General features: G+C 45.0%; 1 protein-coding gene across 1 annotated transcript in view; it reads right to left on the reverse strand.

The window, feature by feature from the left end:
* The window catches only part of LOC122559893 (piezo-type mechanosensitive ion channel component 2-like), a 222866-nt gene that overhangs the window by 67438 nt on the left and 130843 nt on the right, over nucleotides 1-24585 (reverse strand). Inside the window, exons 24-27 of the mRNA XM_087994623.1 lie at nucleotides 22217-22387; nucleotides 19136-19408; nucleotides 17419-17677; nucleotides 8943-9131 (exon numbers count right to left, since the gene is read on the reverse strand). Of these exons, the coding sequence (XP_087850749.1) occupies nucleotides 8943-9131; nucleotides 17419-17677; nucleotides 19136-19408; nucleotides 22217-22387 (892 nt within the window). The remainder of the gene's footprint in view (nucleotides 1-8942; nucleotides 9132-17418; nucleotides 17678-19135; nucleotides 19409-22216; nucleotides 22388-24585) is intronic.

Consider the following 24585-nt stretch of genomic DNA (forward strand, 5'->3'; position numbering starts at 1 on the left):
TACCCTTCCCCCAATTGTAAAACCTACCCTGTTGCACGCACCTATCTCTCTCCATAACCAAGGTGAAAGTCACAGAATTGTGGTCACCATCACCAAAATGTTCACCCACTAACAAGCCCATCACTTGTCCCGGTTCATTACCGAGTACCAAATCCAATATGGCCTCCCCTCTGGTCGGACAATCTACATACTGAGTTAGAAAAGCTTCCTGGACACACTGCGCAAACACCGCCCCATCCAATCTACTTGATCTAAAGAGCTTCCAATCAATATTTGGGAAGTTGAAATCGCCCATGACTACTACCCTGTGGCTTCTGCACCTTTCCAAAATCTGTTCCCAATCTGTTTCTCCACATCTCTGCTGCTATTGGGGGGCCTATAGTAAACACCCAACAAGGTGACTGCACCTTTCCTATTTCTGACTTCAGCCCATACTACCTCCAAAGGCAGATCCCCCTCGAACTGCCTTTCTGCAGCCGTTATACCATTTCTAATTAGCAACGCCACACCCCCTCCTTTTTTACCACCCTCCCTAATCTTACTGAAACACCTGTAACCAGGAACCTCCAACAGCCATTCCTGTCCCTCTTCTATCCACGTTTCCGTGATGGCCACAACATCGTAGTCCCAGCTCTATATGCAGCTCTAAACTAGACACTCCACATGCATCTATATAGAGCATATGGAGTGCAGTGGTTCACCACCACCTTTCCCATGGCAATTAGGAATGGGCAATAATTGCTCCACATGCTCTATATGCAGCTCTAAACTAGACACTCCACATGCATTTGCAAGGAGGGAATTACCTCAGTAATTTGAAATTCTCCACTGGTGAGCTGAGTATTCCTTCATTAACAGGTTTGAAACTGTTTCATTGATTCATACAGTGCAGAAAAGGCTCTTTGGCTGAAAGACTCAGCACTGACATAACTACCACTAAAGACACATGAATCCTAATTTCCTGCATTTGTCCCATATTCCGGAATGTTAGCATACTTCAAATGCTCATCTGAATAGCTTTTAAATGTTGGAAGGTTTCTGATCTCCACTAAGCACCTAGGCAATGCGTTCCAGATTCCCACCACCCGCTGAGTGAATACGATTTTTCCCAAATTCGCTCGGAATTTCCTGCCCCTTACCCTAAAACGATGGCTGTCCTTGTTTCAGGCCTGCTGATTGTCCCCACCTCACTCTGGGCTCTCATTGACTGATCTCCCATGAACTACAGGAAGAGCTGCTGTCCACTCGATCGCTCCATACCCCTGCACTTCCTGTTTTCTTTCTTTGCAAAGTCTTTCATGGCCCACATACATCTTGCAGCTTCCTTCTCCCCCAGAGCCCACTAAAAGCCTCACTTTTAAAATTTACTTATGAGATATGGGTGTAACTGACCAGATCAGCAATTATTGCCCATTCCTAATTGCCGTGGGAAAGGTGGTGGTGAACCACTGCACTCCATATTACTGTTTCCCCCAAAGCTTCCAACGCTCTCCTATAACCTTCTACCAAAGCTTTCCCCTCCCACCCTCCTCTCTCTGGCTGATGGCCCTATCCAGAACCCAGCAGACAGAACTCCCCTATCCAGAACCCAGCAGACAGAACTCCCCTATCCAGAACCCGGCAGACAGAACTCCCCTGTCCAGAACCCGGCAGACAGAACGCCCCTATCCAGAACCCAGCAGACAGAACTCCCCTATCCAGAACCCGGCAGACAGAACTCCCCTATCCAGAAAGTGACAGACAGAACTCCCCTATCCAGAACCCAGCAGACAGAACTCCCCTATCCAGAACCCAGCAGACAGAACTCCCCTATCCAGAACCCAGCAGACAGAACTCCCCTATCCAGAACATGACAGATAGAACTCCCCTATCCAGAACCCGGCAGACAGAACTCCCCTATCCAGAACCCGGCAGACAGAACTCCCCTATCCAGAACGTGACAGATAGAACTCCCCTATCCAGAACCCGGCAGACAGAACTCCCCTATCCAGAACCCAGCAGACAGAACTCCCCTATCCAGAACCCAGCAGACAGAACTCCCCTATCCAGAACCCAGCAGACAGAACCCCCCTATCCAGAACCCGGCAGACAGAACTCCTCTATCCAGAACCCAGCAGACAGAACTCCCCTATCCAGAACCCAGCAGACAGAACTCCCCTATCCAGAACCCAGCAGACAGAACTCCCCTATCCAGAACCCAGCAGACAGAACTCCCCTATCCAGAACCCGGCAGACAGAACTCCCCTGTCCAGAACCCGGCAGACAGAACTCCTCTATCCAGAACCCAGCAGACAGAACTCCCCTATCCAGAACCCAGCAGACAGAACTCCCCTATCCAGAACGTGACAGACAGAACTCCCCTATCCAGAACCCGGCAGATAGAATTCCCCCATCCAGAACCCAGCAAACAGAACTCCCCTATCCAGAACCCGGCAGATAGAACTCCCCTATCCAGAACCCAGCAGACAGAACTCCCCTAACCAGAACACAGCAGACAGAACTCCCCTATCCAGAACCCGGCAGATAGAACTCCCCTATCCAGAACCCAGCAGACAGAACTCCCCTATCCAGAACCCGGCAGACAGAACTCCCCTATCCAGAACCCAGCAGACAGAACTCCCCTATCCAGAACCCAGCAGACAGAACTCCCCTATCCAGAACCCGGCAGTCAGAACTCCCCTATCCAGAACGTGACAGACAGAACTCCCCTATCCAGAAACCGGCAGATAGAATTCCCCTATCCAGAACCCAGCAAACAGAACTCCCCTATCCAGAACCCGGCAGATAGAACTCCCCTATCCAGAACCCAGCAGACAGAACTCCCCTATCCAGAACACAGCAGACAGAACTCCCCTATCCAGAACCCGGCAGATAGAACTCCCCTATCCAGAACCCAGCAGACAGAACTCCCCTATCCAGAACGTGACAGATAGAACTCCCCTATCCAGAACCCAGCAGACAGAACCCCTCTATCCAGAACGTGACAGATAGAACTTCCCTATCCAGAACCCAGCAGACAGAACTCCACTATCCAGAACCCGGCAGACAGAACTCCCCTATCCAGAACCCGGCAGACAGAACTCCCCTATCCAGAACCCAGCAGACAGAACTCCCCTATCCAGAACCCAGCAGACAGAACTCCCCTATCCAGAACCCAGCAGACAGAACTCCCCTATCCAGAACCCGGCAGACAGAACTCCCCTATCCAGAACGTGACAGATAGAACTTCCCTATCCAGAACCCAGCAGACAGAACTCCTCTATCCAGAACCCAGCAGACAGAACTCCTCTATCCAGAACCCAGCAGACAGAACTCCCCTATCCAGAACCCAGCAGACAGAACTCCTCTATCCAGAACCCAGCAGACAGAACTCCCCTATCAAGAACCCAGCAGACAGAACTCCCCTATCCAGAACCCGGCAGACAGAACTCCCCTATCCAGAACCCGGCAGACAGAACTCCCCTATCCAGAACCCGGCAGACAGAACACCCCTATCCAGAACCCAGCAGACAGAACTCCCCTATCCAGAACCCAGCAGACAGAACTCCTCTATCCAGAACCCAGCAGACAGAACTCCCCTATCCAGAACCCAGCTGACAGAACTCCCCTATCCAGAACCCAGCAGACAGACCTCCCCTATCCAGAACCCAGCAGACAGAACTCCCCTATCCAGAACCCGGCAGACAGAACTCCCCTATCCAGAACCCAGCAGACAGAACTCCCCTATCCAGAACCCAGCAGACAGAACCCCTCTATCCAGAACGTGACAGATAGAACTTCCCTATCCAGAACCCAGCAGACAGAACTCCTCTATCCAGAACCCGGCAGACAGAACTCCCCTATCCAGAACCCGGCAGACAGAACTCCCCTATCCAGAACCCAGCAGACAGAACTCCCCTATCCAGAACCCGGCAGACAGAACTCCCCTGTCCAGAACGTGACAGATAGAACGTCCCTATCCAGAACCCAGCAGACAGAACTCCTCTATCCAGAACCCAGCAGACAGAACTCCTCTATCCAGAACCCAGCAGACAGAACTCCCCTATCCAGAACCCAGCAGACAGAACTCCTCTATCCAGAACCCAGCAGACAGAACTCCCCTATCCAGAACCCAGCAGACAGAACTCCCCTATCCAGAACCCGGCAGACAGAACTCCCCTATCCAGAACCCGGCAGACAGAACTCCCCTATCCAGAACCCGGCAGACAGAACACCCCTATCCAGAACCCAGCAGACAGAACTCCCCTATCCAGAACCCAGCAGACAGAACTCCTCTATCCAGAACCCAGCAGACAGAACTCCCCTATCCAGAACCCAGCTGACAGAACTCCCCTATCCAGAACCCAGCAGACAGAACTCCCCTATCCAGAACCCAGCAGACAGAACTCCCCTATCCAGAACCCGGCAGACAGAACTCCCCTATCCAGAACGTGACAGACAGAACTCCCCTATCCAGAACCCGGCAGATAGAATTCCCCTATCCAGAACCCAGCAAACAGAACTCCCCTATCCAGAACCCGGCAGATAGAACTCCCCTATCCAGAACGTGACAGACAGAACTCCACTATCCAGAACCCAGCAGACAGAACTCCCCTATCCAGAACCCGGCAGATAGAACTCCACTATCCAGAACCCAGCAGATAGAACTCCCCTATCCAGAACCCGGCAGATAGAACTCCCCTATCCAGAACCCAGCAGATAGAACTCCCCTATCCAGAACCCAGCAGATAGAACTCCCCTATCCAGAACCCAGCAGACAGAACTCCCTTATCCAGAACCCAGCAGACAGAACTCCCCTATCCAGAACCCAGCAGATAGAACTCCCCTATCCAGAACCCAGCAGATAGAACTCCCCTATCCAGAACCCAGCAGACAGAACTCCCCTATCCAGAACCCAGCAGACAGAACTCCCCTATCCAGAACCCAGCAGACAGAACTCCCCTATTCAGAACCCAGCAGACAGAACTCCCCTATCCAGAACCCAGCAGATAGAACTCCCCTATCCAGCCAAAGGCCTTTCTAACTTTGGATAAATGCCAGCCTGTCAAAGGCTCCACATCCTGGCCAATGGCAGCCTACCCACCAGCTCTCAGTGACTCCTCCTCCTTCCCCATCCACGCCTCAGAATCTGATGGGAGAAGAAATGAATTGTTGTGAGTTTAGTGTTTTGTTCGTCATCGGGGAGTTACTGACCTCCTCTTTAAAAATGGCACTTTTGCGGTTTGAGAGTGGAGGCATGTTAGAACCCTCACTGATTTTTCACTGTGTATATTTGTCAATCTTTAATGCATTTTGAATTGTGAGCTCGAACTGACTTGTAACTTTGGAATAGCTTGTGGTAAAAGGAAAATAATGGAGCAAACAAGCTTGGGTTGTTACAGTTGGCTGTGGGCCATATCCTTTTAGAAATTGGGGTCCCTTTGAAACTGATGATTTCTCTAACATTTCTTGCACTGCAGTAATTCTCATGTAACCTGTCACAATTTCTAATAACAATGACAAATCAAAGACTTCATAAACCTCACAACCTTCTACATTCCATTGACTAATCATTGAGGAACTATCTGTATCCCATTATCAATGCAATGTTTCAAAAAATAACAGTTTGTTCACAAAAAGAATGAAAACTAACTCTGAGATAACTAACTTAGGGCAGCACGGTGGCTCAGTGGTTAGCACTGCTGCCTCACAGCACAACGGACCCACGTTTGATTCCACCCTCGGGTGCCTGTCTGTGTGGAGTTTGCACATTCTCCCCATGTCTGCATGGGTTTCCTGCATGTATTCTGGTTTCCTTCCACAGTCTCTCCACGTTCAGGTTTAGTAGATTGGTCATGCTTAATTGCCCAAAGTGTTCAGGGATTAGATTATATTCCCTACAGTGTGGAAACAGGTCCTTCGGCTTGACAAGTCCACAGCGACCCTCCGAAGAGTAATCCACCAAGACCCATTTCCCTCTGTTTAATGCACTGAACACTATGGGCCAATTCACCTGACCTGCACATCTTTGGACTGTGGGAGGAAACCGGAGCACCCGGAGGAAACCCACGCAGACACGGGGAGAACGTGCAAACTCCACACAGTCAGTCGCCCGAGGCTGGAATTGAACCCAGGTTGCTAGCACTGTGAGGCAGCAGTGCTAACCACTGAGCCACCGTGCCATCCCAAATGTATAAGTTAGATGCGTTAGCCATAGAAAATGCAGGGCTATAGGGAAAGGGTAGTCGGGTGGGACTGGGTTCTTTGCTCTTCAGAGGCTTGGTGTGGACTTGCTAATGGCCTGTTTCCACATTGTAGAGATTCTGAGATGAAGATGGGAGACTGGGGAATGGTTATCCTGATGTTATGAGTAATTTGATCACTAGCATGGCTAAATGTTTATTGGCTAAAAAGATTCAGAAAAGTGACAGACACAGTGTACATTGCTAGCATCACCAAGTGGTCATGGTCAAAGGGCAGTCCTCATCAGGCACCCCATTCCTCTTCAGGGAGTGATCTTCTTTAGGTGGAAGATGGTCCAGATGAGATTGAGGAAAGTTCAGGGAAGGGTTTTGTAACATTTTGGCTAGAGAGCAGGAAGCTGCCTTTACAACTTTAATGAGATTGATACACTCCATGCCAACTGCCTGTTCATCCTCTGGCATCAACGAACCATCCTCAATCATCATGGTTAAAAATCACACAACACCAGGTTATACAACGATTGTGTATTCAAACAATTGTGTACTTCACAACCACCTGATGAAGGAGTTGCGCTCTGAAAGCTAGTGCTTCCAATTAAACCTGTTGGACTATAACCTGGTGTTGTGTGATTTTCAACTTTGCACACCCCCCGTCCAACACACCAGCATCTCCAAATCATGTCAATCATCATGGGTTGTATACTCCATATTGTGCCACATATAATTAACAAATTTCTTCACAAACTCAATGAACTAACTGAACATTTATCACAAAACCTAACAACCCTTAAGTTTGAGGGGGCAGGTTAACTTGAGGTTGAAATAATCCACTAAAGAAAGACTTGACAAGGCAACATTGCAACTCAATGAGAAAATGTTCAAACCTGAATTGGACTGTAGCTTTGAATTATTTTTCAAAAAAACTTGTTTAAATAGATCAAAACAATTTCAGCAGCAAATAGGAGGTGAAGTGAATGTTATGGGTTGGGTAGTTGGCATCGTGAAACGTTAGCAACTGAGTTCAGCAGGTGACAGGGAAGGCAATTGGAGTGTTGGCTTTTATTTCAGAGAAAATGGAGTATGAAGGGAGAGAATGTTTTCAAAGATCAGTTGTCACTCTGTGGACATCATCGTGTCATCAAAGCTAAAAACCAAAAGGGCAGTGAGAATTAACTCCTTCCCCCCCCCTTGTGGTCTGGACTTCAATCTACAGAATTTATTTTTCCCTGTCCATATTTTTCTGCTCTAATATCTGTGAATGAATGTGTACATGATTGAGGTTATAAAGGGGGTATAGTTTAAGTTGCATAATACAAGTGAGTATTGCATTTTTGCCATTTATTAAAGAGTAAGTTTTTCTCCAATAGTTATTTTCCTGTTAATTATAGAATCCCCACAGTGTGGAAGCAGGCCATTCGGCCCATTGAGTCTACTCCAACCCTCCAAAGAGCATCTCACCCAGATCTATCGCTCTACCCTAACCATGTAACCCTTGCATTTCCCATGGCTAATCCGCCAAGCCTACACATCCCTGGACACTATGGGAAATGTAACATGGCTAATCCATCTATCCTGCATGTCTTTGGACCAGAGCACTCGGAGGAAACCCACAGAGACACGGGGAGAATGTGCTAACTCCCCACAGTCACCTGAGGGTGGAATTGATCCCAGATCCCTGGTGCAGTGAGAAGCAATGCTAATCACTGTGCTGCCTCGAGTGAATCACTTCTGTCTTGCATAAGAGTCATTTAGGAAAACTGACCACGTTGTTAGTTTAATTGAGTGATTACACATTTGTGACACCTGGTGGGACTAGATTATCGACACATTCTTCCTGACTGAAACAAGGCTCATGTGTGGCTTAGAACCCAGTGACCAACTCGACAACAGTATCAATGGAGCCAAATCCCACACAATGGTTGTTGGTAACGCTGTGGGACTGAAACGATTTTACGAGTCTTTAAAGGCTAAGTTATGCTGTGGCCTAGCCTGCACTCTAGATTCAGACAGGGAAGGGTAATTCAGCATGTAGAGTTCCGGAGAGTGACAAAACTCGAGTGACTGAAAATCTACTTCCCACCAGGGCCATGCGAACCTAATGTTTCAGCTCATATCAGCCGGCATACAATAACAGTCTAGATTAGAGTGGTGCTGGAAAAGCGCAGCAGGTCAGGCAGCCTCTGAGGAGCAGGAAAATCGACGTTATGGGCAAAAGCCCTGATGAAGGGCTTTCGCCCGAAACGTCAATTTTCCTTATCCTCGGATACTGCCTGACCTGCTGCGCTTTTCCAGCACCACTCTAATCTAGATTCTGATTTCCAACATCTGCAGTCCTCACTTTTGCCCAGCATACAATAACAGGCTAGGGAGCTCCTGTGACACAGTGGTAGTCTCCCAACTCTGGGCCAGGAGGCTATGGCTGAAGTCCTTCCTGCTCCAGAGGTGAGCCATATTACCTCTGACCAGAAAATAAACTACAATAACAGCCTAATAAAAACAGCAAGTGCTGGAGAAACTGGTTTGGCAGCATCTATGGTGACTCAAACAAAGGTTAATGTTTCAAGTCCCAATGACTTCCTCAGAGCTCAGTATCAGAGAAACCCCCTCTTTCCTCAACACATTTAACCTTGGAGTCTGTGCCCCCATTCTAAATCCCAGGAGACTCACTTTCCACACATGTGTATTAAATGCAATATTTTAAAACAATAGGTAAACGAGTGCTCCAATAAATGAAGAGGTTTGATAGATCTGCACAATTACCTTGAGGATTGACCTATGTAGGAACAGAGCAAGCAACTGGATAAGGTCATAGTGCACATAACCATCTTTTTTCTCAATGCCAATGATGTTGGGAAGGTAGAATGGCTGATTAAAGTAATACATTCGATAGGAGGTGCTGGTCCACGGGAAGAATCCAAATTGAAAGCAGTACTTTACAACAACAGTGATCTGTAGAGAGAGGAACAAGACTGAATAATATTTGATGCATTGTAGAGGGCCAGTGCTTTGTCCCTTAGTGGGAAATGGCAATGACCAATGAAAGCTTCAGAAAGTGAAGGACAATTGCACTCGCTATGGAGATCTGAGGTAACCTGGTACAGATTTACCAATCAATAAATAGCAATTATACCACTCAATGTACCTATAAGAATTAATAAGAATGGCAGCAGGAATGAAGGAATCGTGTGAGGCAGTCTAAATGCTAAATAACAGAAATGGCTTCTTGCTGCAGCACTGGCACACTCACTATGATGATGGACAGTCACACAACAAGATGACCCAGCGCGTGCTGTTTTGGGTAAGAAAGTCAAACATTTTATTTTGTAGAAATCTAATTTTGTTTGTAGTTGGTTTTTAACTGGAATCTAGAGTTTAAATTCCCAGCTTAAGAAAGGCTTTAAACAAGGTTCCCGGGGAAGAAGCAGCTTGAAGTGGTTTCTCATTGTGTGGGTCAGTCCTTTTGCCTTCAGAACATGTAAATGCAGCTGCTTGAAGCATATAAGATTCTGACCAGGTGGATGCTTTGAGGATATTCCCTCGTGTGAGGCAACCTAAGCGAGGGGGCACTGTTTAAAAATCAGGAGTCGTCCCTTTAAAACAGAGATGAAGTGAACTTTTTTTTCTTTTCAAGGGTACTGAACTCTCTTCCTGAAACAGGATGGAAGCAGAGACTTTGAGATTTTCAAAGTAGAATTAGGTATTGAACTGAATTGAATTGAATTGAATTTATTGTCACAGTGAAAAGCTTTGCCTTGCGAGCAATACAGACTGGCCACAGAGTTAATTAGCATAGATAAGTAAACAATCTGTAAACAGCAGCAAAAACAAAAACACAGGTACAGGTGAATGTTAAGAGTTTGAGACCCCATTCAGTATTCTTACAACAGTTGGGTAGAAACTGTTACAAAACCGGCTGGTGCGTGTGTTCAGGCTTCTGTACCTTCTCCCTGATGGAAGAGGTTGTAGAAAAACACAATCAGGGTGGGATGGATCTTTGAGAATGCTGGTGGCCTTTCCTTGACAACGGGCCTGGGAGATGGGAGGTTGGCCTTTGCGATTGTCCGGGCTGAGTTCACCACTCTCAGAAACTGTCTCCGATCTTGAATGGTACGGCTGCCATACCAGGTAGTAATACATCCAGACAGAATGCTCTCAATGGCGCACCTCATTGAGTCATAGAGATGTACAGCATGGAAACAGACCCTTCGGTCCAACCCGTCCATGCCGACCAGATATCCCAACCCAATCTAGTTCCACCTGCCAGCATCCGGCCCATATCCCTCCAAACCCTTCCTATTCATATACCCATCCAAATGCCTCTTAAATGTTACAATTGTACCAGCCTCCTCCACTTCCTCTGGCAGCTCATTCCATACACGTACCACCCTCTGAGTGAAAAAGTTGCCCCTTAGGTCTCTTTTATATCTTTCCCCTCTCACCCTAAACCTATGCCCTCTAGTTCTGGACTCCCCGACCCCAGGGAGAAGACCTTGTCTATTTACCCTATCCATGCCCCTCATGATTTTGTAAACCTCTATAAGGTCACCCCTCAGCCTCCGACGCTCCAGGGAAAACAGCCCTAGCCTATTCAGCCTCTCCCTATAGCTCAAATCCTCCAACCCTGGCAACATCCTTGTAAATCTTTTCTGAACCCTTTCAAGTTTCACAACATCTTTCCGATAGGAAGGAGACCAGAATTGCACGCAATATTCCAACAGTGGCCTAACCAATGTCCTGTACAGCCACAACATGACCTCCCAACTCCTGTACTCAATACTCTGACCAATAAAGGAAAGCATACCAAACGCCTTCTTCACTATCCTATATACCTGCGACTCCACTTTCAAGGAGCTATGAACCTGCACTCCAAGGTTTCTCTGTTCATCAACACTTCCTCGGACCCTACCATTAAGTGTATAAGTTCTGCTAAGATTTGCTTTCCCAAAATGCAGCACCTCGCATTTATCTGAATTAAACTCCATCTGCCACTTCTCAGCCCATTGGCCCATCTGGTCCAGATCCTGTTGTAATCTGAGATAACCCTCTTCGCTGTCCACTACACCTCCAATTTTTGGTGTCATCTGCAAACTTACTAACTGTACCTCTTATGCTCGCATCCAAATTATTTATGTAAATAACAAAAAGTAGAGGGCCCAGCACCGATCCTTGTGGCACTCCACTGGTCACAGGCCTCCAGTCTGAAAAACAACCCTCCACCAACACCCTCTGTCTTCTACCTTTGAGCCAGTTCTGTATCCAAATGGCTAGTACTCCCTGTATTCCATGAGATCTAACCTTGCTAATCAGTCTCCCATGGGGAACCTTGTCGAACGCCTTACTGAAGTCCATAGAGATCACATCTACTGCTCTGCTCTCATCAATTTTCTTTGTTACTTCTTCAAAAAACTCAATCAAGTTTGTGAGACATGATTTCCCACGCACAAAGCCATGTTGACTATCCCGAATCAGTCCTTGCCTTTCCAAATGCATGTACATCCTGTCCCTCAGGATTTCCTCCAACAACTTGCCCACCACCAAGGTCAGGCTCACCGGTCTATAGTTCCCTGGCTTGTCTTTACCGCCCTTCTTAAACAGTGGCACCACATTTGCCAACCTCCAGTCTTCCAGCACCTCACCTGTGACTATCGATGATACAAATATCTCAGCAAGAGGCCCAGCAATCACTTCTCTAGCTTCCCACAGAGTTCTCGGGTACACCTGATCAGGTCCTGGGGATTTATCCACCTTTAACCGTTTCAAGACATCGAGCACTTCCTCCTCTGTAATCTGCACATTTTGCAAGATGTCACCATCTATTTCCCTACAGTCTATATCTTCCATATCCTTTTCCACAGTAAATACTGATGCAGAATATTTATTTCGTACCTCTCCCATTTTCTGTGGCTTCACACAAAGGCCGCCTTGCTGAACTTTGAGGGGCCCTATTCTCTCCCTAGTTACCCGTTTGTCTTTAATATATTTGTAAAATCCCTTTGGATTCTCCTTAATTCTATTTGCCAAAGCTATCTCATGTCCCCGTTTTGCTCTCCTGATTTCCCTCTTAAGTATACTCCTACTTTCTTTATACTCTTCTAAGGATTCCCTCGATCTATCCTGTCTATACCTGACATATGCTTCCTTCTTTTTCTTAACCAAACCCTCAATTTCTTTAGTCATCCAGCATTCCCTATACCTACCAGCCTTCCCTTTCACCCTGACAGGAATATACTTTCTCTGGATTCTCGTTATCTCATTTCTGAAGGCTTCCCATTTTCCAGCCATCCCTTTACCTGCGAACATCTGCCTCCAAAGTTCTTGCCTAATACCGTCAAAATTGGCCTTTCTCCAATTTAGAACTTCAACTTTTAGATCTGGTCTGTCCTTTACCATCACTATTTTAAAACGAATAGAATTATGGTCACTGGCCCCAAAGTGCTCCCCCAATGACACCTCAGTCACCTGCCCTGCCTTATTTCCCAAGAATAGGTCAAGGTTTGCACCTTCTCTAGTAGGTACATCCACATACTGAATCAGAAAATTGTCTTGTACGCACTTAAAAAATTCCTCTCCATCTAAACCTTTAACACTATGGCAGTCCCAGTCGATGTTTGGAAAGTTAAAATCCCCTACCATAACTATCCTATTATTGTAAAGCTGAGATCGCTTTACAAGTTATTGGGGGGTCTATGATACAATCCCAATAATGTGATCATCCCTTTCTTAATTCTCAGTTCCACCCAAATAACTTCCCTGGATGTATTTCTGGGAATATCCTCCCTCAGCACAGCTGTAATGCTATCCCTTATCAAAAATGCCACTCCCCTCTTCTCTTGCCTCCCTTTCTATCCTTCCTGTACCATTTGTATCCTGGATCATTAAGCTGCCAGTCCTGCCCACCCCTGAGCCATGTTTCTGTAATTGCTATGATAACCCAGTCCCATGTTCCTAACCATGCCCTGAGTTCAACTGCCTTCCCTGTTAGGCCCCTTGCATTGAAATAAGTGCAGTTTAATTTATTAGTCCTACCTTGTCCCTGCCTGCCCTGACTGTTTGACTCATATAAAAGTTGGCAAAGGGTATTCACCGTCATGCCAACTTTCCTCAGCTGCCTGAGGAAGAAATGTTGTTGGGCCTTTGTAACCAGTCGGTCCACATGAAGAGTCCAAGAAAGCTTGTTGTGGATGAACACTCCCAGGAGCTTGACACTCTCTACTTGTTCCACCTCCATGCTGTTAATGTGTAGGGGGCATGAATGTCCCACTGAAAGTCATTAATGAGTTCCTTAGTTTTGCTGGCATTGAGAGATAGGTTGTTCTCAGTGTGTCATTTTTACAGGTCTTCCACCTCCCATCTGTAATCTGTTTCATTGCCATCTGAGATTCGATCTACTATGGTGGTGTCATCAGCAAACTTGTAAATGGCATTAGTCTGGTATTTGATGACACAGTCATAGATATACAGTGAGTACAGTACGGAGGCTGAGTACGCACCCCTGGGGGGCTCCAGTGTTGACTGTTAGTGATGATGAAATATTGTCCCCAATCTTCACGGATTGTGGGTCAGGAAACGGAGGATCCAGTTGCAGAGTGGGGCTTAGAGCGAGATCACTAAGTTTAGGATCACTAAGTTGAGGGGATAATACTGTTGAAGGCTGAACTGTAATCAATGAGTAGGATTCTTGTGTAGCTATTCTTGGTGTCAAGATGTTCTAGGGAGGAGTGAAGGGAAAGTGACATGGGATCTGACATGGCAAATTGGAGTGGGTCAAGAGTAGTGGGGAGGCTGGAGTTGATTAATGCCATGACCAGCATTTCAAAGCACTTCATGACCACCGAAGTTAGGGTGGTGAGACATGCTGCATGAGCCTTCTTAGGCACAGGGATGATGTGGGCCTCTTGAAACAGGCCGGGACAGTGACCTGCTGCAGGGAGAGGTTGAAGATGTCCGAGAAGACCTCTGCCAGTTGATCTGCGCATGCTCTGAGTACACGGCCTGGTACTCCGTCTGGTCCCATCACTTTCCTTGGATTCACATGAAGGAAAACTGATCTGACTGCTCCTGCAGTGACTGTTGAGATAGGTTAATCAGGACTTGTCCGAATAGGTGTTACCTCTCTGCCTAAATTCTGCTCAAAGCAGGCATAGAAGGAGTTGAGACAATCTGGGAGGTATGTGTCATCATCTGCTATCTTGTACTGTCTCTTTTTCGAACTTGTGATGTCATTCAGTCCTTGCTATAGTCGCCGGGTGTCTGTCTGGGTCTCTAGTTTGGATCGGTGTTGCTCCTTGGCTGTCTGAATGGCTCTGCGAAGGTCATACTTGGATTCCTTATATTTGTAGAGTCTTGTTAGGGGAGAATGTGGATTTGAGGTTACAACTAGATCACCCATGATAATGTTGAAGGCTCAAAGTGCTGAACGGCCTACTCCTGTTCCATGGTCATATGTTTGTGTTGTTCATTTTCATAAAATACCCTAATGCACAATGAATGGTGTGGACACTATGCAGGAGATGCAGTTAATATGTCAACCCACTGGGTTAGGGATACCAATAACCACATGCACATTGTATTGCTGATGATTCTGCCTCAACTTCAGGAGACTGCCTCTCACAGCACTGCAATGTCACATCTTTGTTTCCCCCTCTGTGGCTCTTGCCTGCTTTAGTGGAATTGTCCATTTGTGCAGATGCGATGCTAGCTTTCTTACAGCGGTTAGACAGATCTGGGCATAAGAGTCATGACACTGGCTTAGAATCCAAAGGATCACACTCACACCCCTGAAACACAAGTTCAAGTCGCATCAGTGCAGCTGGGGAAATTGAAAACCTCTGTAAATTAATATTTCTGGGATAAAACACTAACTTCTTTAATAATGATCATGAAAGTACTTGTTTTTCATTTTAAAAAAAAACCCATTTGGTTCTCTAATGTTCTTCGGGATAAGGTAGGAAATTCTTTACTGGGTCTGCCCTCTCGATCCACTTCAGTCTGGTTGATTCCTAACCACCCTCTGAAACAGCTGAACCATTCAATTGTTTCAAACTGCTACAGAATAAAGCTCTGGTCTGACGTGTTCCAGAAGGCAGCTCACCACCACATTCCCAAGGGGAATTAGGGATGGGTAATACATGTTGACACTGCCAGGGATGTTGACAACTTGAATGGAGAAAATAAGTCAGGAGACACAGGTCTGAATCTTATTGGTCGAATTGAATTCCAACTCAATTCTGGTCCTGCATATCCCACTTTCTTATTGGAACAGAAGGAAACCATTCAGCTGTTCCAGCTTATTCTGTCATTCAATTAGATCATGGCCAATCACACACATTAACCAATCTTTGCACCAAAAATCTATAATGCTTTCATGATACACCTAAAGGATGAAGTCAGTCATTGTAGCAACTAAAACATTGTGGAGTTTTAAATTGAACAGGTAGTAATAAGTCAGGGACCGTAAACAATTTAAGGAACTTCAGCTGAGAACGAAGAGATATAGACCTGGAAAAGGCTGCAGGTTTAGTATCCATGATAGTCCAGTGGTGAACAAGGGACAGCCATAGAAAATCCTTCATGGACAATCCCACAATTCATAAGATGACACCATGACTGATTTGAAAAGTGATGAAGTAGAGCGCTGACCAGACTATGGAGGAACATGGAATCGACAGTTTAATGCATAATTAATAAAGGTATTGTTAGGGCCTTAATAATTCTTCCTTGAGAGACTTGGTTTAAGTCCAAAGTCTCTCAATCTTCTAACAGTTTTAAACCTGTTCAAAGTTCCTTCTTCTGTTATGTTCATATTCTTCTATTTCTTTTGCCTCTTACCCCTCAATTAAAATCCACACTCATATCTCTTCCAGGGTCCGGTTAAATTACTTTTCTGGTGCTTTCTCTGTCCCTTGCATCTGTGCCCAGTGCAGCCCATTCACAATGATATCAATGCTCATTCTGATAAGTGAGAATTTTCTTTTCACTTCCTTTCCTTCCATATCTGGTCTTTGTCATAGTGTCCCCCAGTCCCTCATGGGTCTCTAACTTTACTTTTGGAGCCTTCAATTGCAGGGCTTTCCTCTCTCTAGCTTCGGCCCCTTCCCAGTGCCTCTGAATGTTTTTCTAAGCTGCGCTGTCCTCCCCCACACCACCACTTACCAGCTCGGAGGTGAACAGCTTCTTTGGAGACGTCGATTCTCCTGCTCCTTGGATGCTGCCTGACCTGCTGCGCTTTTCCAGCAACACATTCTTCAGCTCTGATCTCCAGCATCTGCAGTCCTCACTTTCTCCTAGCTTCTTTGGAGGGCTGTTTTCACACTGATCTTGCTCCTCCAACTACTGCAGACTGTCAAATTTCACATTCCAGCTGCTGGCTGTCTGCCTACATGTCTTTTTAAAGTGGTTAAGGTCTTGAAGTGGTAAAGTCACTTGCCATCAAAAGTCAAGGCCAAGTGGAATTCAAATCTGCATCTTTATTTTCAGATACCACCCCTGACAGTATGTTCAAATGTTTGGTTACCAACCACTCAGGGGCTGTTGTTGGAATAGTTTGCTACATCCTTTCCATGTTAAGTCTTAGGGCCTGTTGAATGATCAGTGCTAAACGATAGACCATAGAGTTCTTAACAAGAAGAGGCACCTGTCTTACACAGCAAGATATTCACAGGATTTGGGTATTGCCGGCTAGCCCATCCCTAATTCAACAAAGGGTATTTGACAGTCACCCACATTGCTGTGTGTCTGGAGTCACAAGTAGGTCAGACTGGGGGAGAATGGCAGATTTCCTTTACCAAAGGACATTATTGAGCCAGATGGGGTTTTCCAGCAATTGACAATGGTTTCATGGTCATCAGTAGATCCTTAATACTTTCCTTGAACACAAATTCCACCATCTGTGAGATTCATATCCAGGTCTCGAGAACGTTACCTGAGTTTCTGGATGATCCAAGGCCATTGCCGCCCCACAAGGTACAGTATATTTAAAGGCAGCAAATGCTACAATTAACATAAACCAGTTAGGCATAATTAGAAGTGGCAAGAGCAAGATATGTCACTTGTGACTCTATTAGGATCTCATACAAGAGTAACTTTGCCACCCAAAGACTGTGACAGCATCAGTTTGGGTGGAGTTATATGACTTCAACATCAACCCTTTCAAAATCATGACTTCATTCAACAAGAACTGCTCAATGTTTCAAGGATTTTCTATCCCTTGCCTGAGAATCAGTTTTCCTGTTCATACCTCGGTGTACAGGATAGCCAACATCCAGAACCGCTTCTTGGGTCTCGGCACTGACAGCATTGCCCAGAGGAAGACAAGGATGGGTAGGACCATGGTGAGCACTGAAGCAGAGACCATATGGTTGAGGATCATTACAAAGTAGCACAACATGTCTGACTGGGACACCATGGTATTATAGAGGGCGAACAGCAGCTTCAGGAGAGGCGGCAAACTGCGGTAGAATTTGTCTGACTCCTCCAGTTCCACATCATGGAACACCCTGAAACAAGATCAGAAGCTAGTTTAATTACCAAAGATTGTGGTCTTACCAACTTGGTGTGAGTGAAATACTGACCATCTAATTTGCTGTAATAAACCTTTATTTGTACACTCATCGATGTAATGACCTATATTTTACTGTCATAACAGGCTACAAATAGTCTTCAAATCAGGTGAACACTGCAGTGTAGATTATACAAAGAAAGAAGATATACTGCTGAGATATCATTTCTACCTCTAATTTTATATTTTTACTACAAATGCCTCTTAACATTTATAATGGAAACTGTTGCTGAAATGTTGCTTGTTGTAAATGCTTCCTCATGCCAAATGTTGCAATGTTGTGAGAGTGTGGGTTGTGTAAATGGAGTGCAGTTGCTGAAGCTTAGCAATTAACTGTCAGTCATCTCAAATTGGTACATTCTCCATGGCAATACCTCTGCCAATTATAGTGCACTTGCCAACCCTTCAGAACTCTCTTCTTAAACTACAGTTAACCCTTTCCATTTACATTTCTATTATCACAAATGTCCTGAAGAGTGCAAAACTAAACTCTTCAACAAAATTTGGAGCAATACTTAATTTTCTGACCTATCAACTGACTACATCAGAGGAGATTAAAGACTTAATGGCACAAAGAGTTCAACAATCAGTCCAATTCATAATATCACCTGAAGCAAAACAAAACTGCCAAGAAAGACTTACAGTACATTTTTTTTATTTTCTTAGATTCCTTAGTGTGGAAACAGGCCCTTCGGCCCAACAAGTCCACACCGACCCCCGAAGAGTAACCCACCCAGACCCATTTCCCTCTGACTAAAGCATCTAACACTATGGGAAATTTAGTATGGCCAATTCACCTGACCTGCACATCTTTGGACTGTGGGAGGAAACCCACACAGACAGTCACCCGAGGCTAGAATTGAACCTGGGACCCTGGCGCTGTGAGGCAGCAATGCTAACCACTGAGCCACCCCTTTTACAAGACCCCTTTTGAATCCTCAGGAAGTATCAAAGTGCCTTACTGCCAATGAATTACAGCAGAGCAACTGTCACTCAAAATATATTAGAAAAGTTCTAAAGTGTCAACCAATGCCAACCTAGAGCTCTTTCCCATTTGCCCTTTCTCTTCCTCTTCTACATCCTCCCAATCCCATTCTCTTTATATTTACCAATTCCTACATGAATCTTCCTATTTTTAATTTACCTCCTCTTCCCAACCTCCAACATTATACTCCTTCCTTTTCCCATTCTCAGCACTCTTTCTTTTCTCCTATTTTCCACCATTTCCTTCTTTCAACTGACCTACAACCCCATCTCTCTCCTCCCTCTAACCTTTAATTCACAGGGGCCCAATGACCCTCCATCCTATCGCTCCAGCTTTGCTGACACTCCCCATGGGAAAGGTCATGAAAGTTCATAGTTTGTAATCAATACTGACAGAAGAGGGGCTTCTCACTTGTTCAGAAGTAGATCGCTTGCTGTTAGGAGATGAGTCTCACAGCTAAGAGGATTATAATGGTCCATTTTTGACGTTTCCTCATCCGATTCCATAGACACGTTCTCCTCAGAGAGGTCAAGACAATTGCAGCTGTTTGCTACTGCATTGTAGGACGGTGGGTGGTAGGATTGTGGAGTTATAATGTCTTTAACGACCTCTTCATCTGCCTCTTCCTCAATGGTTTCTGTGGTTCCCTGCCAGTTACTCGACCTGGCACACTGGATCAATGTACTAGAATAAAAAAAACAGGTTTATATAAAAGTCAGAGAATATTCCATTAAAGCAACAGACAAACCCTGCGAGGCTGGAAAGAGGATTAGAAGTTAACGGGAGCCCTTGATTTTAGCTATGGCTCATTGGTAGTCCATCTGCCTCAGAATCATATGGCTATGGTTTCAAGTCTCACTCCAGACTTAATCACAATACAGGGAAGTATCAGCTTTAAGATCAGATGCTAACCCAAGTGACACTAACCTGCTATCCAAGGTGAAAGTAGAAGATTCCATGGTATTATTCAAATAGTGATGGGAGAACTTACTGGTGGGGTCTGTTTTTATCTCTAAAATAATATCTAAAACAGATTATCTGATCATGTATTACCTTGCTGCCTGTGAAACCTGTGGTGCACAAATTGACAACCACGTTTCCTACAGTGCATTGCTGACTACACATTGAAAGTCCTTCATTGGGATAGTGTGCCCTTGGAGGTCCTGAGCTAGTGAAAGGCATGATCAAAATACAAGTATTATCTCATTTCTTTCTGGAGCTGAACTAGAAACTAATGTGGAATGATAAGGATGAGAACAAAAATTGGAGAGAAACAGCCTGTCTTTGAGAACTTAGAAATCTGCAAATATTTGCTACTATTGACGATGCAGGAATCAATGAAACAAACATGGTCGCAGGTTAAGACCTTTACATCTAAAGGATACCCTAAGGACTTTAAATTGAAAATTCCTTTCATCTTCCTTTTGCACAGGGCACTATGTTTGTAACTGTAACTAAGATTGAACTTGCATGCCTGAGAATTTTCCTGAGGGTTAACCAATAATAAAATTGCTCTTTCTTTCACTCAAGAAACTCTTGTTTCCTTACAGATATTGGATAACTACACTTTTCTTAGACACTGGTATAGCCTTCATAGAATCATAGACTCCCTACAGTGTGGGAACAGGCCATTTGGCCCAACAAGTCCACACTGACCATCCAAAGAGTATCCCGCTGAGACCCATTCCCCTACTGTATTGCTCTACATTTCCCCTGACTAATGCACCTAACCGACACATCCCCCTGAACACTATGGGCAATTTAGCATGGCCAATTCACCTAAGCTGCGCATTTTTGGACTGTAGGGAGAAACCGGAGCACCCAGAGGAATCCCACGCAGACACTGGGAGAATGTGCAAACTCCACACAGACAGCTGCCCGAGGCTGGAATCAAACTCGGGTCCCTGGCGCTGTGAGGCAGCAGTGCTCCCAGCTGAGCCATCGTGCCGCCCATAAAACCTTGTGCTAAAAAGAACATACATATTTGTTGTGGCTAATTGAGAAATTTAGAAAGAGGTGAGTACCTCCCCATTTACTCTTAACATCATTCCTCTGAAGTCACGAGTAGATCTTATTTGTTTCTCTCAATGGAACATATTATCTTTGAGAACTCTGAATTGTTTCTTTGAAAAATATACGTTGTTCTCAAGAAATCTCACATCTTTGAGCAATTATATTTTGATGCCTTATACTGTTTTAAAATGTAGAGACAGAGAATGAGCACCAGGCATCTTGTATGCAATGCTTCCTCTAGACTGGTCATAAATGTATGGATACGCATCACTGTTACTTTGGAATGGCACCTTTCTCTAACAATTTTCCACCAAGCTTTATAATGTAAAAATAAAACAAAGAACTGCAGATGTTGAAAATCTAAAACAAAATCAGACATTGCTGTGCTGTCCACGTCATGACACGTCTTGGTGTGGTGAGGCAAATAAAGGATAATAGAAAGAGATGTTCAGATTCTAAGATTATCGAACTTGATATTGACTCCTGCAGGCTGCAGGGTCCCCAAACAGAAAATGAGATGCTGTTCTTCCAGTTTTCCTGGAGCACTGCAGCAAGCCCAAGACTGAGATGTTGGGCAGGGAACAGGGTGGGGTGTTGAAGGGGCAGGCAACAGGAAGCTCAGGGTCAGTTTACAGACATAAAGTAAACGTCCTGCGAAGCAGTTGCCTAATCTGCAATCTCGACAGCATCCGAGGAGCAGGAGAATCGACGTTTCGGGCAGAAGCCTGAAGAAGGGCTTATGCCCGAAACGTCAATTCTCCTGCTCCTCGGATGCTGTCTGGCCTGCTGTGTTTTTCCAGCACCACAGGATTCAGTCATGTTGTGCCTGAAATTCATTAAGGTGCGGATGCAGAGGGATAAAACGGAGACATTTACTGACTACAGAACATTCAGCATCAGCAAGCAGAAGGTCAGGAGAGACAGTAAGTATATGATGGGAGGTGGGGTTGGGAGAGGGGATGGAGTCAGGGCAGAGGAGGAGAGGAAGCTCCCGGAGGGGTGTGGGTACTTCTGAGTTGTTGCAGTTTGTGTTCCTGAAGGTTGAAAGGAAAAGAAGTTTCTTGTTAGAGCAACAAACAAGCTAAAGAATGACGTGGAACTGGGAGCAGGACAGCTCTGATCTGTGTGAAGCAGTGCTGATGGACAGAACGTCATATGATACATATGGTGACTCACGGCACTGACTGTGGATCTCAGGATTCAGCTTCATAATGGATCATGTTAGAAAGTTAAAAAGGAAGCCAGAGGATAAAACTGGATGCATCAGTAACTAGGTAAAAACAAGGATTGCAGATGCTGGAAACCAGAGTCTAGATTAGAGTGGTGCTGGAAAAGCGCAGCATGCTGCCTGACCTGCTGTGCTTTTCCAACACCACTCTAATCTAGCATCAGTAACTAGTCAGGCACTACCGACAATTCAAACTCTTCCAAGCTAAGACAGGTCAGTCAGTTTTGACAGGAGTACTGTGTTTTTTTTACCTTGGAGGCTCACAGTCCAGTGAGGAGGGGATGTCAATGTTGAGCGTCTTCTGCAATCTCCACCGGTTGCGATTGCTGGGTTTTGGGACCACAGACACTGGTTCCTCAACATCATCAGCACAGTCACTGGATGTGGGCTTCAAGGACACTATGGTGACTTCAGTGTTGCAACTGAGGATGCACAAAGTGAACCATTAAGTGAGCACAAAGCAAAAGGTCGCAGCCACATCCTCCCATAGGTAATGAATTACGCAGCACAGTGCTGTTCAGAGCACGCTCTGTGCTTGGCAAAGCTGAAGCTGTAGGTAGCCAGAGTGGCATCAACTATTGACAGTGATTAAGGGAGCTTATGCCTTATCCATTTGCACCTTTCAGATATAGAGGAATAAAGCATCAGGAAGAGGCCATTATTAAGCCCTTTGAGCATGCTCCATGTTCAATGTTCACGATAAAAATCAGTCAGATTAACCTACAATTTAAGACACGTCCCGCTCTAAAGGTCATCACTCTTTTAGCTTTTTTGATTCCTTTCAGTACCTGGTTGGGACATATAGATGGTCAGTATACATGGTCTGTCCTGCTTTCATGGTCTAGTCTATATACATAGTTTGCCCTGCGTAAATGGACACCAAAGTCGCTTTGGACCTCACTATGTCTAGCTTTTCACCATTTTACAATACTGTGTTTTATCCTTTCGCTTTATTTTTGTGTTGCGTTTCTTAACACAGTATTTTCACTCTCAAAGAACTGATAAGCAGCAGAAGTTCAATTTACTTGAAAATCTCAGACAGGTTAAATTCCCAGATAAACTGATAACATGCAGATACAGAGCGACTCACATAGACATTCTCTGTCTGGGGATCGCATGGCTCCTGCTCATGTGGTGTCATTGGCTCATTAGAATATTCGACTCTTAAAGACGTAACACGACGTGCCCTTTAAATCCCCAAATAAAATGACATGCAATAGGAGTGAAAATGTGTATACATTAGATAATTGTTAAACCATTTACACAGAAACATCAATTGTGAAAGTTATGAGCTTAGGAGTCTAAGAGTCTGAATAATGTAAGGGTGGTTTGACATTCCTTCTGGGTCATGTGGCAATCTAACCTTCTGCAGATCTCATCTTCAGGCTTGGCGTTTCTTGGCTTGTACACATGTTGGTGTCTTGCATGTTGTCCTGATGATCTCCCACATTTTCTGTATCTGAGGGTAACTTTAGGAGAGTTCTGTACAGTTCCTAATTTGGCTTCTGCTTCTCTTCAATGTGCTCACTAGGTGCTGTGACTTTGGACAATGGAGGCTTACTGCACACACTGGAGAGCTCTGTAGTTATCCAGGGTCCTTGGATAGAATGTGTGATTTCCGTCCTACACACAGACTTGACAGTCCCATGCCTATATCACCTTCATTTTTCCAACTTTACAAGAAGTTTGCCTTGTTTCTCTGAGACCTTGGACAGTTTGGCAGGGTTTTCCTAGCATAACCTCTAAATACTACGGTGATGGTAAGTAAATATCCAGGGGTAAATCTCATAGTTGTAGCATAGCAACATGAAGATTGTGTTTCATCACTCTCCACTCTGTCATTGTTGTTTTAACTATGTAAGTCATTCATTTGGTGAGACGGTTGGATTTGGCATAATGCAGTCAGATTGTTAATGATGTCATGCCCCAATCAGCGCACATGCCCCTTCCTATATATCGTGGTCCATTGTCTAAACAGATGTCTGCCATGGATACACATTAATTAACTGTCTGATAATGGGAAATTTAATAAAAGTACATGGCTTACTAAATACCGAGTCAGATATCTGTGATGTTAACTGATGAAGTGTGTCCAATGCTGACATATATGTTTGTGGGATCTCCAGGTTGAGAGAGTTTGGAGATGTTTCCTGACTGAACTAGAAAGAAGTCTTAAAACTGTTTCAGTGACCCAAGGAGGAAAAGTGAAAACGGCCAGTTAAATAATAAATTAACAATTACGATTGGAGTAATGGTTCACTGTTGGTCATAGAAACATACATTAAAGAAGAGACCCTTCAGCTTATTAAATCGGTATTGCCATAAATATCCCACTGTCCGTATTAGGGGGACAACAACATTTCAAGTGCACATCCAAATACGTTTTTTTTAAAGGTTGTGAGGGTTCCTGCCTCAACTATATCCCAAGCAGTGCTTTCCAGATCGGCACCACTCTGTGGAGGCAAAATATCTTTCCACAAATCCGCTCTAAATTTCCTGTTTTTCACTTCAAAATTTTGAATTCATTGAATTATCTTTGCATGTCATGTAAATGATATCCAAAGACGACACCCTGTCCAATTTTTATTCACCTCTTCAAAATAGTAAATAAGGTTCATCA

Source organism: Chiloscyllium plagiosum, unplaced genomic scaffold (assembly GCF_037043375.1).
Source record: "Chiloscyllium plagiosum isolate Xiang-an unplaced genomic scaffold, Cpla_swu_hap1 HiC_scaffold_15, whole genome shotgun sequence".
In the NCBI taxonomy this organism is placed as follows: domain Eukaryota; kingdom Metazoa; phylum Chordata; class Chondrichthyes; order Orectolobiformes; family Hemiscylliidae; genus Chiloscyllium; species Chiloscyllium plagiosum.